Raw genomic sequence first — 17680 nt, 5'->3', positions numbered from 1 at the left:
CTCTGTGGTTGGCATGGAGACAGGTTAAGGTGGATTCTGACCTGGTAAGGTAGTATGCAGCACGTACAGTAGTATGAACAGTAGAAATGTAATATGCAGTTCTGGGGAAAACAAACTAAATTTCATTAAATGACGCTGAAGAAATTAAACAGAACAAGTCCACCTCAGGCTGATTAACGGGTCAGTTCATCCAAGCTATCCAAGAAATAGTTTCTTACTTAGAGGTACAGTTCTTCTCAAAATCAAATTGACATTTTGGGCCATAGAGTTATTTATCCATCTCGATTTATTTGGTGTAAGCTGCCCAATTTTGGAGATACCAGCTTTTCGGTGTAATAAAACTATGCGGGACCCGGGCTGTGGTGATCAAGGAACCAAAAAACATGATTGGATGACACCACAGCAGTAACTACTGAAGCCTGTTTAAGTTGCTGATTTATTTATTTTTGTAAGGCTGGGTTATCATCTCAACATTTCAAGTTATGTACCTCAAAATTTCAATGTTATAAATCCAAATTTGTACTTGTCGAGTGCTATTTTCTTAGAGTTTGAAAAGATTACTAAAAAACAAACAAAAAATTATCTTTATTATCTTTGATGTAATTTTTATTTCGCTTCTATGGAACTATATCTGCCACTTAAAGGAAACATGTAGCTAACCATCATCACAGCTCAGCTGTCTTGTCACAGGTAGATGCACGTTTCCTTCCACAGTTAGCAGGTGTAGTTTGGCAGAGAGAAAATACTTTCTACATAAAATTATTCACAAGGAGTTTCTTATATAACAGAGAAGGGCATTGCTGTTATTTGGTAAATGTAGCCTATCTCCTTCATTATTATTTAAGAGAAATCTGACTTCTGTACAGCTAAAATCTCCCAAACTGTTCAAGTCACATTCAAATTTTTTTAGATGGTTAGACAGCACCTGTCTTTTTGACTCACGTGGTGTTTTGACTTATCAGTCCCAGAAACTACAGCAAAGCTGTTTGCAGCGAGGGCTGTGGTTTCCTCAGAAATATATGCACACAAATGTGAATTAAATTTACATATGCATTTTTAATGCTGTGAGCACCACCACGGACTTAACTCCATTCACCTCCAGCGTTTTGGAGCATAAATTATTGACAGATATTGCACTTGTTGGGAAAACATTAAATATGGGTGAACTGATCCTTTAAAAGTCAAACAACCTGAGGGACACTTGCCTTGATTTAAGGAGCGCTTAGTAATAATCTCAAAGGTGAAAACACCTCGAATGAACGAAAGCAAGCGTATTTATCCCCAGATCTGTCAGCATGTAACAGTAGATTGTGACAGTAGTATGTTATCAATGGAGAACATCACATGGGGCTGACGTGGTGTGCAGCAAAGGATGGCGCAGGGGGAAGGCGGTAGTGGTGGACAGTGATTGGTTGATTTGGTTGGTCAGGTGACTGAAGGGGTTATGGACAGTCGAGTTGAGTCAGATCACATGATGAGGGTTTGCAGCTATAACGTCAGGAGGTTCCATCAGGAAGTATGGAAGCCTGACAAGTTTTAGCTTTTGGTGGACACTGGACACAACACCCACCCCGAACCCCCCCCTCACAGACCCAACAATCGCACACACACACACATCCACGCAGACGCACGCAGATTCGCACGTGTGAGCAGACAGACACGCAAGATACAAGCACATGTGCACCATATTTTGCATAGACACACAAATAAACACAGGTTCGTTAACTAACACACATTCACGACACACGCTGCTCACACACACCCTCGCGCGCGCACCTCGATTCGCCCAAACACACATTCGGTCCCCACCCTCAGACTTGCGATGTGTTACTGTGATGATGCAGAGTGTGGTGGAAGGTGAAGAATAAGACAACGGAAGACAGGTGATGCTAAAATGAACATTTATAATGACTGCTGTTGCTGTCGCAAAATAAGAATCCTTAAAAAAAGACCTCATATATATTAGCACTAGATTGCCCACTTCACTGGTAATCCACAAGTCAAGAAACACAACTCACTAGGTTTTTTTCTCTTTACAAACACAATGCTACAATTACATTAAATATTCAGTAATCTTTAAGTCAGTTAATGAATGTTGTTAAAAGCAACCACTAAATACTAAAAATAAAAACAAAACAATTATAATATTAATTCACCTTTTTCCAGTCGTTCCCTTTTTCTCGTTGTGTTGTTATTTATTAATAGTATAATAATAGTCTGAGAAATAAATAGCTCATGTGGTGTTCTCAAGGCAATGGGGCAGGCAGCATAAATCAAGAGTGGAGCTCAGAGCAATGCAATGAAATGGTGGAGTCTAATCTCACACAGTCACTTTAATAGTTTCAACATGTCTTTGATGTGGAGGCGAAATATGGAGATATGATACAAGTTTGGTTCTGCAGGCAGCGGAGTGGTTGAGCGGCACCTGCAGAGGTTAATCATCTCTAAACTATCCTTCTATGTTATGTAAACTAGGACTGTATTGCACAAAAGTTAGCAGCTCATCTTCCTCATTTTGTAGCCCGGGAGAAGCTTAATTTCTTCTTCTTTTGTTTTTCAATTTTCCGCCTCCGCCTCCCTGTTTTTGTTTTTCTTTCTCCGACTTGGAGGAGCTGAGTCGAGCCGTCTTCCACGATGATATGTCTCTAACATGACCAAGCGTTTTCAATCACTATGGCTTGATGATTAAAAAGATACTAGTGCCACTACAACTCACTGTTAAGAAACATCAACAAATGTACAAAAGCAAGCCTACGTTGAGAATGGCTCGGACTATTTCTCAAGATTAGTATTATTATTTGATGAGCACACTTATCTAAAAAGTTGGCTAGCCGACATGAACGCTAAACAGCGAATACAGTAGGTAAATCAACACTAATAACAACAGCACAGGTTAACACAGTAGAACTAGCATAGCCGATTATACAGGCAGACCTAAGTATCGGATACAGAGGATGAAAAGTGTTACGATCGTCTACCGCGTCCACTAGTTTCTCTTTATGCTGCCCGCCCCTTTCTGCTCAACACTTCTCTCTTTACACCTCGGCAAAAAATCTGACAAAAATATTTACAATGAGAGAGAAAAAAAATGAAATTGTGGAGAAACAATTGTTTAGTGTTTTATCCTTTTTTTGTTTGTCTGCATTTTTTAAAATATTTTTTTCTTCCTTTCATATGTTTTTTTTTGTTCTTTTTTGACTTATAGCTCCGAGAACTGTCCCCAATGGTGAGCAACAAACAAACAAACAAAAAAATCCAATCATATCAGCTAGCATTGCACAGTCTCAGAGAGGTTTTGGGGATGGAATGGAGAGTTATCGTCCAAACAGTTGGATGAACACAGAAGGGGGGTAGGAGGAGGAGGAAGAAGGTCAATAAAGTTCATGAGGGGGTGAAAGTTCAAAAAGTTCAAGAAGACAGAGGATGGCTGCGCAGCTGACGGTGCGTAAACACTCCCCACACCACTGCACTGGGGGCGGTGCATGTGTCGGCGTGCGTGGTTTGGATGTTAAACAACAACAAAAAAAATCATCATTAGAAAATGGAGGTTTTTTTTTAATCTTTCCCATCGAGAAAAATCAAATGGAGCGAGAGCGAGAGGGGTTATAGAGAGAGAGAGAGAGAAAGGTGGGGTGGGGGTATAGAAAGAAGGGGGAGGTGAGGAGAGTGAAAGGTGCCCCCAACACTATGGCACACAATCAATGAAGTCCCACAGGCTGAAGAAATGACAGAATTAGGAAAGCAGCTGGCATGAGCGGTAGGGCTTTTTTTTTAAGGTAGGTTGAGAGGCAGGACAGTAGGTAGGTAGCCAACCTGCAGAAGGGTTAATCCTTGTCGGGTTTAGCTCTGTGGGGGTGGTGAGGAGGAGGAGGAGGAGGAGGAGGAGGTGGTGGTGGTGGGGGGCAAGGTGCTGTTCAGTTGAGGCGTCATGAGCGACATCATGTTATGAGGGCGGAGCATGCTGGCTTCATGGGTGCTTCCAGGATGGATGTCCGACACACAAGAACAACTCAAAGAAACGCTTGGAATGGTAGTAGTAGTTGTTGTTGTTGTCTTTTTTTTTGTTTTGTTTTGCTTTTTTTCCCTCTCTGTTCTATTTTGGCACTCGAGAGAAGAGACTCGTGGGAGGCGGAGGAGGAAAGTGTGTGTATGTTTGGGCGAGGAGGAGGAGTGGGCAGTGAAAGTGCAAAAAAAGAGGGCATGGAGGATATTGTGTTTGTGTGTGTGTGTGTGTGTGTGTGTGTGTGTGTGTGTGTGTGTAGGGGGGGTGGGGGGTGGAGTAGGGTAAACAGGCTACATACAGAAAATGGCATTTTGTTAAAACTGGTTTGGGTTAGAGCATACAGTACAAATCAAAACCAGGAAAAAAATAAACAGAGAAACGAGAGAAGGAACAGAAAAACAGTGATATGACAAATGCAGTCTACCGTTGCTGGTGCTTCGATGGGGCCCGAGTTGGGGGAGGAAGAAGGGTGGAAAAGGGGGTGGGGAGCGGGGTCCCAAAAGATGTCTTAGATGTTGTTTTGAAAAGGTGGTGGGTGTGGGTGAGAGTGGGTTTGTGGAGGTAGGCGTGGCGGTGGAGGGTAGGCGGGGGGCAGAGAACAAGAGCTGGGGACTATGTCGGAGAGCCACACACCCACTGAGAAGCAATGAGGTCACCTGGCGAGCAGGTTAGAATTGAGTTTGCATTCCTCTACACGTTACAGTAAAAACAAAAGCCAACAAAAATAAGACATGAATAAAACATGGCTAGCCAGCTACGCCGCAACACAGACACCACGGAGCGGGCCTAAAGCAGACAAACTCAGAGGGCGGGAGAGAGAGAGGAGCATGCACATCTAAATACAATGCTGAATGAACACCTACAGTAAGGCTACCATCTACAGTAGTCTCGCACACTGACCCCCACCTCAGCTCGGCGTGCCGTGCACTGTAACAGCAGAAGGTTTAGTGCAAACGTGTCACTGAGGAGCAATAATGGAAATCCCGATCGTTTCCCCATCTCAGTTAGTTTTGTGAACAGCGGGCCACTTCCCATGACAACATCTGTCAGTATACGAAGCATGACCGCACTGCAAATCCGGAGAGAGACTTTGGCAAAAAAACAAAAAAATTTGACACCGAAGCCAATAGCATCTAATTAAACTGAACTGGGAAACTTAGGACAGAGAGAGACAGAGAGAGAGGGGAGGAGGGGGATCAGGATTCAAAACCCACACTGGCAATGTTCAGTGCTGTTTTTTCTCTCTCTCCCCGAGATCAGAGCCTTGGATTGCATGTTAAGGGAGTGAAAACACAATCTGTCCCAAATTCTGCAGCGAGTCACCCAAGGGAGGCAGGCGGTGCAGCACACAGCATAGTGTGTCTGTGCGTTATTTTGGATTTAAAAGTAAGGGAGGGGATCTTTCACCTCTTTCTCACACACTGTCTCTCTTTACGAGTCACTTGTGACCACGAGGGGCGGGACCAGAGATGCTCCATGTCATATTTGAGGTCAATAAGGTGCAATTCAATGACAAGACAAGCCAGAGCTCAGAGCGTGGGGGCTCAAAGGACAGACAACATATTAATACTGAGAGCCTGACAGAGTGCGTCGAGGGGTTAGTAAGGTTAGATTACAGAGACACACTAAAACACATGTAAGCCTCTACTGCACGCCAGTGGTCAGAAGAGTGATATGCAAACTTATGGAGAGGTGAGTACATTCATGGACAATCTCAGTCTATTATTTGAAAATAAATCCAGATTTTTTTTTTCTTCAAAAAATTGTTCGAAAGTTAAGTAGGAACTGAGAAGCGTTTAGTCCAAGCTCGCTCAACAAGTAGCAAAATAGTCTTAGGTTTGTTCGAGAGTTTTGTTCGTATCCCTCTGAGGAAGGTTAGACAGCTTAGCGACAAAATACTCACTCGGTCGTGACATCGAAATCAAACATCGTCTTCACCTGCAGCAGGTGGACCGGGACTTGACACGACTGCATCGAAAAACAACGAACATCTGAACGCGTGTAAAACAATACCAAAATGCTCTACCCTTATCGGCATGCAAAGATTTGTCTCCGAAAAATGAACAACACACACTTCCTAAATGGTTTTTCTTTTTTTTGTTTCTTTGATTTTTTTTTTTTGTCCACGCTTCACTTTGATATCATGCAATATAGACGTGCAAAAAAGATAACATCTATTTCCACAAAATACATCTTCATCGTAACTATAAAAGGCTGTGTTTAAGAATGCTATCTAGTCACATTTTTTTTTAGCATTATTATGCTAACCTATCACTATATTGAAACTCTAGCCCCAGAGTCATAGTGCTGTTGCATCCTGGGAAGAGTAGTTCCCAGAGGACAGGCTAACACTTGGCTAACATGGCGGTCCCTCGTCTTGTGGCAGGAGTGAAGAGGGATTGAACAAACTGCTATACTGAAGCGCTTTGTCTGTTAGTGTACCTAGTTCTCAAAAACTGACCCCCTATGTATTGATTTATAAATATGGTTCATTTGGCACTTTTCACATTTTCTTAATATAAAAGTATGTCTCCTCTTACCTAATGTGATTTAAATCAACACATTTACAGTTCTGTTTTGGCACAGGTTTTACTTGTTCAGGTTAAAATTATGCTCTTATTAACTTATTGTCAGCTTATAACAGAGCGTGTATTACACTGCTTGCAACTAGCCTCTCCAGCTAAAGGACAGATTTCGATATGTTTTTACCTTGTATTTTTTTTCTTGTTATTATTATTAAATAGCAGCATCTTCCACAAATTGAAAATAAAAATTACTCGTGTAAACCTATCCAACATCTACGGGTAAATCCAAAAGCTCCTACGGCACACAGAGGATAAGGGACGGGACAACACAACATGTATTGCTTCTAGTACTTGTCACATTTTATCTCAATCCCCTAACGTTATGATAACTAAAGAGATTAGCTGCTGTGTAAAAGACAGTCATCCTAAGGTTTAATTAATAAGATAAAAAAGAATTAAAGTATTAAATCAAATGGCACCTATATAAGAAATTTCAGTGCAGTTTTGCCACTGTAAACATACTGTGCTGCATGCACGCTTTCCAAAGCAGGGGGAGGAAACACGGCCACATGACTTTCAATTAATTAGCATTCAAAATCTTTAAATTACCTGAGTAATTATTGTTTCCGCTAAACAACTACATGTGACAAATTGCTTGTTTTGTCTGACCAACAAACCTAAAATTATTTTCCAAAATTGCTCAATAGATATTAAGTCCATAAATGAGTCTACCTGCAGAAAAAAGGCAAATCTTACTCTAAATGAAATGGAAATCAGCCTACTGAATGCATTCAGCACAGTATATTTCCATAGCAGAGCAAAAGCACACTGGCTTCCTGTGATCTTTTATGAGGTTTTGCAATAAAATCCAGTCAAACCCTATCAAAGAGAAATTATTCCCTCGAAATATGTGTGTGTTTGTGCAATGTTTTCCAAGCTAGTAATGTATCTCGTCACTGTTATGAAGTACAAACTACAAATAAGAGTGTTTATGCACTGTGCCCTGCCAGCTATGACTTCCTCTTCGGGCGTGGTTATTTTCTGATAGTGTCGCATTTGGTGGCCCGAGCCTCAGCTGCCCGAGGAGGCAAAGAGAGAAGAGGCTCAATCTGTGGCATTTGTCGGGGCAAGCAGCAGACATGCATTGATCGTAACACCAGACATAGTCACCCATGGAGCGATGTGGTAGGAGGAGAGGGGGTGTCAGGATGGGAGTGCACTGGAAAACTGAGGACGGGTGGGAGGGTGAGGAGAGTGTGGATGGTGTTAGATGGGAGTAAAGAAGCCTCCTTACCAAGCTGTGGAGATAAACCCTCACTGGCGCTCCAACAGAGAGTGACACATTCAAAAGCACAGTGGAGGATTTTGGGTCGGATTGGTTTCAAAAGAATCAAAAGGTCTGTTTGTTTAGTCTTAGAGGTGTTCCCTCCCCTCACCAGGCTTTTAGGTCAATAAATCAAATGCACCCCCTCCTCATTTTTGGCCTTTTACATTCCGTCATACTTCAGCTACTGTTAGAATTAAATCTCTGTCCAGGGACTTGCCTGTTGGATGTGCAGTACGTGAGAAAGACACAGCTGCGATAGGATATTGAATTTAGAATTTGTTCCAGTCTCTTTAATCTACTACTGGACACCTAACACTCCCCAACATCCTGCCCCCTAATTACGAAACACTTTTCCAAGATAACAGGTAAGTAGGATCTAATTGACCTCAATTGATTGATCCTCTTCATCGACCTAGTCTCTTTCACCTCCGTCAATATTCAGATATGATGTGCATTTCCGGTGAAGTTCTTCATATGCATTCTACATATATTTCATATATGTGTGTTTTTTTCCCTGCCATACAAAAAACCATCCAGTCAACGATGCCATCTATAGCACACATCCCTGACCTCATAGGTCGAGAGAAACTCTCCCTCGCTTCACAGTGCATTAAGACAAAAAAAATTCAGTGTACTCCGATTGTTAAAAAAAACAGACAAAAATAACACGACACAAACAAAAAAAACTCAACAACAGAAGAAACAACAGCATCTTCAGCAGCCTCCTGGGTCTACAGTGGGCAGTAAATCCGTTTCCGAGGGAGACCTACAGCTTGCCAGAGGCAGAAATGAGCTCAGCTCCCAGGACATATGTTAAAAATCTCTCATCTGCCCTTCATCTCATTGGCAGTTGGACGGATGCGTGATAAGAGCAAAGGTCAGTGAGCCTATTTATCTCCATTACTGATATGCACGCTGCCGTAAAAAAGCAAATCTACTAGCGAGGCTTGCAGATTCAGCAGTGGACCCCAGATAAACGACGTTCCTTTGTCACGTTTCAGTGTTACCTCCGACTAAATGTTTGCATTTCTCAGTAGTATCTTGTTAGTCTTAATTGCTCTCACTCTATCTAGTCTGTGGTTTGGGTTAATCCGAAGGGTTCGGGTGTCCACAGGCCGAGCAGCAGTTTATCCGAGAATTAGTTTCAGTTCAACTGGATTATTCATTTTAGTTACAACTTTACAATGCAGGCAAACTGCAACAGGGCATATAAACAGCAGTGATCTTTTGCAGCATGAGCTAGGAGCTAAGCATGATAACCAGGTAGGTTAATTCAGCTGCACTGCAGCCTGTGGTACGAGAGGTTTAGAGCTTTTCTTGCTAATCTAGAAGTCTTACTGCAGTCTGCATCATAGATATGGTGATTTCCCTTTTCTAGCACCAAATATGGCATCATAATGTTCTGTTTCAGTGTGAAAACGTGTGCGTGTCTGTGTGTGTTCCCTGTTCTTTTCTTTGACTGGATATATAAGGTGATCCTTCACTGTAATGATCCTAATGCCTGGGGTGGCTTTCTTACTGGACTTAAATAAGACATATATTACACTATGTGACATTACTATTCATCTTCAATCCACTTAAATTAAAACAAAAGAATCAAATCAAAAATAGTCTCATTTACATTCATGTCAACCTGAATTCACAGATTTAAAAAAAAACACAACTGAGCCTTATATGGGTGAACTCATTAATAAATAATGACGAAGGTAATGATTCCTATATCGACAATATAGTTAATAGAATTATCACAGCAGACTGCAAAAAATGCCATAGATCCTGTGTGTTTGCCGCAGCCTGCGCTGTATCGCTCTTGTCGTTTATGGGTTTTTCACTATGTGAGGTCATCGGCGTGCGCTTCGCCTTTCTATCTGAGACGTTAGAGCCACACGTGGGGGTGGGCGTCACATGCTGTAACACCCCTGCAGCGCTGCACTGCTTGTGGGATACATCACAGGTATGGGAAGGTGTGCAAAAGAAAAAAAAGTGCCCGGTTGATTCTCTTTCCCCGCACCTCTGCCCAATTTCACCTCACCCTTCATCTCCCAGACGAGGGGACGAGGAGGGAGGTACGATCATATGCGGGTGAAGTAATAGAAGGTGTCGGCGGTGGGGGAGGAGTCAAGGGCATTTCTTCTCTCGCACACCAGGCTGAGGTTTGCAGTCTTGTTTGTTATAAAACCCTTGTAAAAGGGAGAGGGGCGGGTCAGGGGAGCAAAAAGTGAGAGGGGCATTCAAGGGAGGTGGGGCGAGGGGTTTGGGGTAAATCTCCTAGAAGAAAAAACAAAAACCCTACTGGAGGGTGATGGGTGTGGCCTGCAGGGGGAAGGAGGGCTAAGGGTTGTTTCCGTATTGGGTTCGGGGGCGGTGGAGGGCTGAACCCTGCAAAACCCCAACCCTCCGCCTTGCCGCACCCATGCCCTTCCCTCCATCCCCCCACTTCCTGTAGCCTCTCAGGCAGTCGGCCTGTCTACATGGCATTCAGCTCTGTCCACACAATACACAAACAAACAGACAGCTTAATTTACTAAACGAAACAAAACAATAAAACAATAAACAAAACAATAAAAAATCCCAAAAGGTCAAGACGTTAAGTAATAAAACCTTATTTACATTTTGCACATTTTTTTCTTGGTTTTTCAGCGTAATAACTCGCTCCTCTCCCTCCTCGTCTTCTCAGCACATTTTTGCTTTGCGTCAAAAAAATTTTTTTTAATAGAGAATACTGAAAACACGCAGAAGAAAACGGTGCGAACGATTCCTTCCGACATTCTTGCTCTCCTCTCCTTTTTCCATTCTCACTTTTTTTTATACTCCTCCCCCAAGCCCCCACTCTTTTTTTTTCCTCTTTTCCTCCTCGTTTCTCATCGGCTGTCAGGTTTAGCCCACCTTCTGTGGGTTGGTGGCGCGTACCCCCTGCTCGTAGGTGATTCGCTGGCTGATCAGGTACTGTGCAGCCTGTGTGGCGGCCTGGGAACCTGTGATGGTCACCTTCCTGTTCCGAGTTCCAGGAATGAACTCGCCCTTCTTGGAGATCTGGATCCTGGCGCCGGTCAGCTCCTGGTACTCCACTAGCGTCTTCCCTCCTTTCCCCAGAATGGCTCCCACTAGGTTTTCTGGCACAGCGATCTCAACCACTTCCTTTGCTCCTTCTGCTAGCTTCTCTGTGGCCAGTAGAGATGATGCCACAAGTGGTGAAGCAGCGCTTAAGTAACCATTGGTGGCCCCTGTAGCAGCAGCTAGGGATCCCAGAGAGAAGCCTCCAAGACTGGCTGCAGGGTGAGCAGCGCTGGTGGATGCATCGCTGGCATAGGATGCTAACAAATTAGCTGCAGCAGCTGCTGCTGGATTTGCATTAGCCGCTACTGCGGCTAGAACCCCTGAAGCAGCAGCAGGGTTGAGCCCCAGGCCCAGAGAGTTGGTGTTGTAACCATAGCTGGCCAGAGTGTTGAGGGCAGAAGTGATGGCGAGCAAGTCGTTGCCTGATAGGCTGGACATAGTGGTTGGGAAGGCTCCAACCCCAGCCAGGCCTGCCTGGCCGAGCAGAGAAGAAGCCGTAGCCGCGGCAGCGGCTGCGGCAGCTGGCATGACCTCGGTTGAGTTGGCGTACGGTGAGCCGGTGGGGTTGGAGTTGGCGACTGGCCCTGTGATGTTGGAGTAGGAGATGTTGAGGCACGAGGAGCTCTGCGGGTCCTCCTGGATCTTCTGGACAATGATCTCCACTGCTTTCCGGTTCTGTTCGGGCTCGCCGCTGATGGTGACCACACGCTCCTGCAGGTTGATACCTTCTGGCTTCTGGGATAGCTGGACCCACGCCCCAGACTGTTCCATCACTGCCTTGACTGTAGCTCCGCCTTTACCAATGATCAATCCTGCTGTACTGTTGGGGACGATCAGCTTGGCCTGGTGGGAGGTTGGGCAAAAAAAGAGATAGGTTATTACTTAGTTATCGACGTTTTAAAGTACATTTACCCAGCAGAAATATAAGTGATAGATTTGTTTCTTTATTGATCAGGCAATTAATTCCACTACAATCCCAAAGAGAAGTATAAAGTCAGTCTTTCTACACAAATGTGTTTATCAGTGTTACAGAGAGATGTTCCTGATGTTTTACACTGTTCATGTTCAGCAGAGAGGGAAACGAGGCGATGTCTCACCTGTGAAGTTACGATTACACATGCATGATAACATCCCATCTTGAATTCAGTGGAATTATAAAATGAAGACGACATTATACAACGGACGATGAAGGCTCCTGTTTGCGAGATGCAAAACAGTGGGAGCTGTCTTTAGAGGTGTCCTTATAAAGGACGGGAGACAAAGAGATCCAAAGAAGAGATGAACTGAGACTGAACGATGTCTGAATACAGAGAGGAAGAAGGAGAGTTTCTGATGCGCTGTGTTTGTGCGTGAATGTGTGTCAACAGTGTAAAGATGTCCTGAAAGGAGAAAGAGCTGACACAGCCACTGAATAAAATGGACTGTGCAGGAGCAGATAATGAGTAAAGAGTGTTTTTTTCTTTATTACTTTGGTACACAATAGCAAAAGAAGAGAGAGACGCAATGCGAGTTGGTGAGAGAACAGGAGATGAAGAGTGGGAGGGAAGGATGGATGAGAGAGAGGGAGAGAGAGAGAGGGATTGCAAAGAGGCTACTTGTGTGGAAAAAAAATAACATTGACTCCCAGGGGTCAGCGTTGCCATGGAAACACAGCTCCAGCATTCAAAGGGTAGTGAAAGGGAGTGAGACACACATATGTACACACTCTCCTCACACCCAAACACGGCGCAGCATATTTAACTTATATGCATACAGAAATGAACAGAACAGTAATGCTCGCCAGTCGATGAATGAACTTAACGCACTTCATTTAGCCTTTCACAGTTAAAAGAGAATTGATTCACAGTGCATTTCTTAACAGCTGGAGACCATTTCAGCCAGGACCACTATAGCCAAAAGATGATTGATTATTTTCATCTGCAGTACTTCATATCTGGCATTACGGCTTTGCTCTGGGACCTCCCTGTGTGTCCACAATCATAAAAAGAGAGCCAGAGGAGGAAAAAGCAGCAGCAAACCCCTTACTCACAGGCTGGAGCAGGAGTTAGTGATGACAGACACCACACTGAAGTGGGTTTCAAAGCAGCATGCAGGGTGCAATAACTGTAGGCTAACTAAAGTAATTTAATAGCCGCCTTGCATGTGAGAGTTGCAAACTGGAAGCAAAATATCAGCTGAAGCCACCAGCTGATATGGGCCATCATTGAGATCTGTTGATCTGCTGGAATTGCATCTTCCCTCTTCTTCATGTTTTGCTGAATGAACAGATTAAAATAGTCGTAGGTGTTAATGTGAAATTTACGGGAGGCGCAGTCGTGGCAATTGCTCCACCCCTTCCACAAAAAACATTTAACTATGTGGCTGAAAGTTAGAACTGGTGGCAATTCTAACACCTATTCTTTATCTTCGTAAACATGTAGCTAATTGTATCTGATTTGGAATGGAACTTGTTCAAGTGCTCTGCTGGGAGGAGCCAGAGACGCTGAACATGTGGACAGTGCAGACTGAGCCACTAATGAAGCCGTTAATGCCTTATAGAGTTGAACAGCTGTAATAGGAGTCTAGCTTGCTGGGAGAAATCTGTTTTTAAATGTTATTTTGAGACAAAAGCAACACATTCTTTTTTTTAAGTTTCTATCTGCTGATTCGCTGCATAGTTTTTTTTTCTAGCTTTTTTATGCCGCTCTCTTGATATTACAGGTATGACCTTTTAAGTTGGACATAGAGATTTAGTCTTGTAAACCTAAAATAACTCTCTTATGGTGTTACAGAGAAGCTTGCCAAGTAGTCAGACTAAAAGTGAACACATTTCACTGAATTTGCCCTCTGTGATTTCTCTGGGTTTGCTCTAAGGTTAAATTCTGTTTATGGCAAGGACATTATGCAGTTAGCTATAAAGTTTGCCGTTTCCACTTTTCAGGGACAGGTGATTGAAGTGATTCATGTTCATTTTGTAAAACAAGCTTACTTGTTCTGCTTTATATACACTGTTGGTTGTTCATATCGGTGGTAAGTGCAAAATGACATTAACCCTCAAAAAGATAAAATTATCAATTTGTTTTTGCCCTCAGTTTACTGGTGGATAATCTACAATAACCCTTTTGTATGAAAAGGTTTACACGAGGGCTGTCTGCCACAAACAGATCTGATGTCTGCAGGGAGCTAAAGTCTGAATGAACTGCGTATATGAAGGGTTCACTGCTGCTCCACTGACGCAGGCAGTGAGTGACGCATCCCACTCTGCCGCAGCGCTGACCTCCGTGCACAATAAAAGCGTCACTTTGCTGACTGAGAACAGACCAGAGGAAAGTGTGAGACTCGTGCCAGCATTCAACAGCAATAATGGAAAAAGCCCTCTGCTGCAACTTGTTGCAATATGTGATCCTTTTCTCTTTTTGTGCACACAAGACAACAGAAATAGAAACAAACAACCTGCAGCAGATGTTGTGGACTTCTGCTGCACATCAGCCACCTAGCAAATAAATGAATGCCCTGCCTGGACTGCTATCTGTGGTCTGTCTGAGTGAGAAAAATGCTTATTAAGTGCAGAAAGAGAGACGTTAGGTCGGAGAAATGGGAGGACAGCGAGCGGAAAACATCACTGAGTTGGCATTGATGAAGACAGGGGAGTAAAATAGGAGAAAGAGATGGTGGTAGGGGATTATTGATTCAACAATCTGAGATAAAACATGAGCAGAGCCACAATTTTTTTGTTTTCTGGCTTTCCATGTAGAGCACGATGGGAAAAAAAGAGCAGGAAGACAAGGTAAAGAAGAATGTAAAGGCCATTTCATTATTTTCCCTGTCTGACACTTCTCCTTTAACCCCCAGCCCCCATTTGCTGCAGTTTTAAGCCGTGCAACATTGTGTGGAGGCAGCCTCGATTACAGAGGCTTGCTGCCACGCCGAATCCCGTGTGCTCTGCACTGCAGCTTTCTGTCAGGCGGGAGATGAATTTACATAGAAATAGAAAATTAGTGAGAAGCATGAAGGAGGGAGCGGATAACAAGAGCAAATTCAAACCTGCAGACGGCGTCACATTTTTGCTTCTCACTGCTTCAACTTGAATATTAGCAAATTATCTTTTGCCTGACCGTGTTTGTTTGTGAGACGTTTCTTTGGGATTAACAGGTTTTTTTTTTTCTTTTGTCGGTTCGTCATTCCTCTCAGACAGAATGGAAATTTGTAGCTAGTTTCTATTGATTAGCAAGCTGTTACGGCGAGGCACAACACAGCGATGCTCCTTCAACATGTCTCTTAGCGTCCTGCTGCTAACGGAGGCTTCGCTACAATCTGCCGTCCTGTGTAGATTCAGGAGAAGAGCAAAGTGCTAACAAAGTGTGAACACTGCTGAGGCAGAGCGATTTTAAGGATTCCTTCCTAACACAATATAGTTTTAATACTATAAAGCACTGAAAGAGAATGGGGGTGAAATCATTCATGAAATATTTTCCTTTATTGATTTGAATAATATTACAGTGAAGTCACAATAAATGTGCTGTGCTAACATAGCGTTTTATGTGCTTTATGTTGTTGTTGCATCATCCACCCACTCACACCCACATCACTGGTGACTGAGCTGCAATATAAGGTGCTGGCCTGCCATTTGGAGCGTCAGCGTCTTCCCTGTGGACACTTCAACATGTGGCGCGTCTGGGGACAGAACTGCCACATTTAGTAGAAAACCTGCTCTACCACCTGAGCCACAGCAGCCCGTGATATAAAATAATCAACCTGATCTGTAGTACAGCGCACCCAACTGTTCTACATTTAATAACTCACGCACCTCATTCATTTGGAGAGAAGTTAAGTGCTTTGGTTATGTCACAACAGATAATCTACAAACTCTCAGAGGTCACACAAATGTGTGCAATTTTCAGTATTTGTTATTTTTTAATGACTGAAAGTGTTTTGAAATTATAATGTGTCATAATTCAGTCCAGATGTGTGTGTGATGGGAAATGATGAAAGTTTGAAAATCATTAGAAAGACTAAACATGCAGGGATACTGTGCACAACTCATGAAGACCTCACAAATCTTGAACATGAATTTGAATCTTTTTTTGTTTTGTTTTTGTTTACCAATAACTGATTGTAATTGACTATCAAGGCCTTTCTAAATGTCTCTTAAATGAGCCCTTGGGCAATCTTTTCACATGCGTTTAGACATTATGTTTAACAGTATTTACTTGGCTGCCGTTTGGTCAAACTGTTTATGGTAACCTTGATTTAAAATGTTCCTTTAGTCTAATCCAGGGATGTCAAACTCATTTTAGTTCATTAACCACATCCGGCCCAATTTGATATAAAAGGGAGCTCGACAAAATGCAAACCATAACATAATAAGCTATTGCAAGTACATTCTGAGCATGAAAGAAGAAAGTTTAAGGAATCACCCATTTACGAAACTGATGATTCACAGCCTGCAAAATCTTGAGAAAAACAAGCACAATTTTAACAATATGCCTAAGTTTTTCCACACTGACTCAGTTCACTGTCATTACACAGAAATGCTACTGTTGTAAATCAAAGAAGCACCCTGGCGCTGCGCCTTGGCTACGCCATCCTCCTTCGGTGTGGTATGGCAGGGTAATGTCTTTTTCAGTAAGACGGCTGTTAGAGATGATTCTGCAGCCTCTGGTTAGGGTGAGATTAGCAAACGCACTCGTGATCTGATCCTTTCTTAACACGATGCAGGAAAAATCTTCATGGTGTAAAATACTGTCAAAACTCTGCAAACACTCATTCTAATCTGAACAGATGATTATGCTAATATCTACTGCTAATAAGTTAAGTAACAGTCAAATTTTGGATGTAAACATTTGTACAGATATCCTCTAAGCTGCCAGATTTGTGAAAAATTTGAAAAAATAAAATAAGATACCACTATTTGGCACTGCCTTAGATTTCATACAGCGGTCTAACCGTACATCCAAAATTCTGTTCAGGGGCAACGTTCTCCGGATGGTTGCTTTGCAGTGTGCAGATGAACCGGGTGGGGGTGAAAGTAAAGATGAGGGATAAAATAATGAAGCGACAACCAGCAGGAGAACTGCAGAGAGGAAGGAGCTGAAAAGATTTTACTCATGAGCCCTTTCATCCTCTGCACTCTGCACTGTAACATTCACACACACATCCACAGAGTGTCGGTGTAGAAGTGGGAGGATAAACAGTGGTGTACAGTGATTTCTGCATCCCTCCTGGTGCTACCGATCACATCTACCATCTTTATAGCCGACTGATTCTCTGCTAATGAGGTTCTAGATTTGTCTCCACTCCTCCTCCGCTTGCTTCACTTTCTTTTCTCGCATTTATTTCTTTCCATATTGTTGATGCTTTTTCCTTTTTAAGGTTTCATAAACGTTAAAACATCTGTCAGTCCCTTAAAGCTGTGTAGCTGTGTACTCTTTGCGTCTTTCCTTATGCTGTGCTGTACTGTTGTAATTTTCCACTGTTCATTTCTTTCAATTTTCTGTGTTCAGTAAAGCAAAGCTCTTCTTGCAAGGTCAAACACAACTCACTCCCACTCCCACACACACACACAAACACACACAGTTTTAATATGAAATCATCAACTTCATCCTGCTTTTATTTAGCTGACGCTGTTGCTTTGACTCGCTCCAATGACCGACTCAGCCAGGCAGCTCCTACCTACCCACAATCCCATGCTCCCAGCACCTTTCTGCAGAGCTGCCACAAAGAAGATTATGTGACAGTTGGCAGCACGCAGGCAATCTCTCCTACAGTGACAACTCTTTCATTATTTCC

The 17680-nt window shown here is 43.0% G+C and overlaps 1 protein-coding gene across 2 annotated transcripts in view; it reads right to left on the bottom strand.

The window, feature by feature from the left end:
* Window positions 1-1884: 1884 nt before the first annotated feature.
* The window catches only part of nova2 (NOVA alternative splicing regulator 2), a 92785-nt gene continuing 76989 nt past the window's right edge, over window positions 1885-17680 (bottom strand). For both annotated transcript variants that reach the window (XM_086262309.1, XM_086262308.1), the window contains one exon: window positions 1885-11755. In XM_086262309.1, coding sequence (XP_086118435.1) covers window positions 10733-11755 — 1023 coding nt within the window. In that variant the 3' untranslated portion in view covers window positions 1885-10732. The remainder of the gene's footprint in view (window positions 11756-17680) is intronic.

Source organism: Aulonocara sp. 'chitande type north' Nkhata Bay, linkage group LG14, assembly GCF_057382095.1.
Source record: "Aulonocara sp. 'chitande type north' Nkhata Bay isolate Kocher_YH1m ecotype deep benthic linkage group LG14, A_spYH_male_GT1.1, whole genome shotgun sequence".
Lineage (NCBI taxonomy): Eukaryota > Metazoa > Chordata > Actinopteri > Cichliformes > Cichlidae > Aulonocara > Aulonocara sp. 'chitande type north' Nkhata Bay.
The sequence above is the reverse complement of the archived record's forward strand: the minus strand, read 5'-3'. Positions and strand labels throughout refer to the sequence as shown.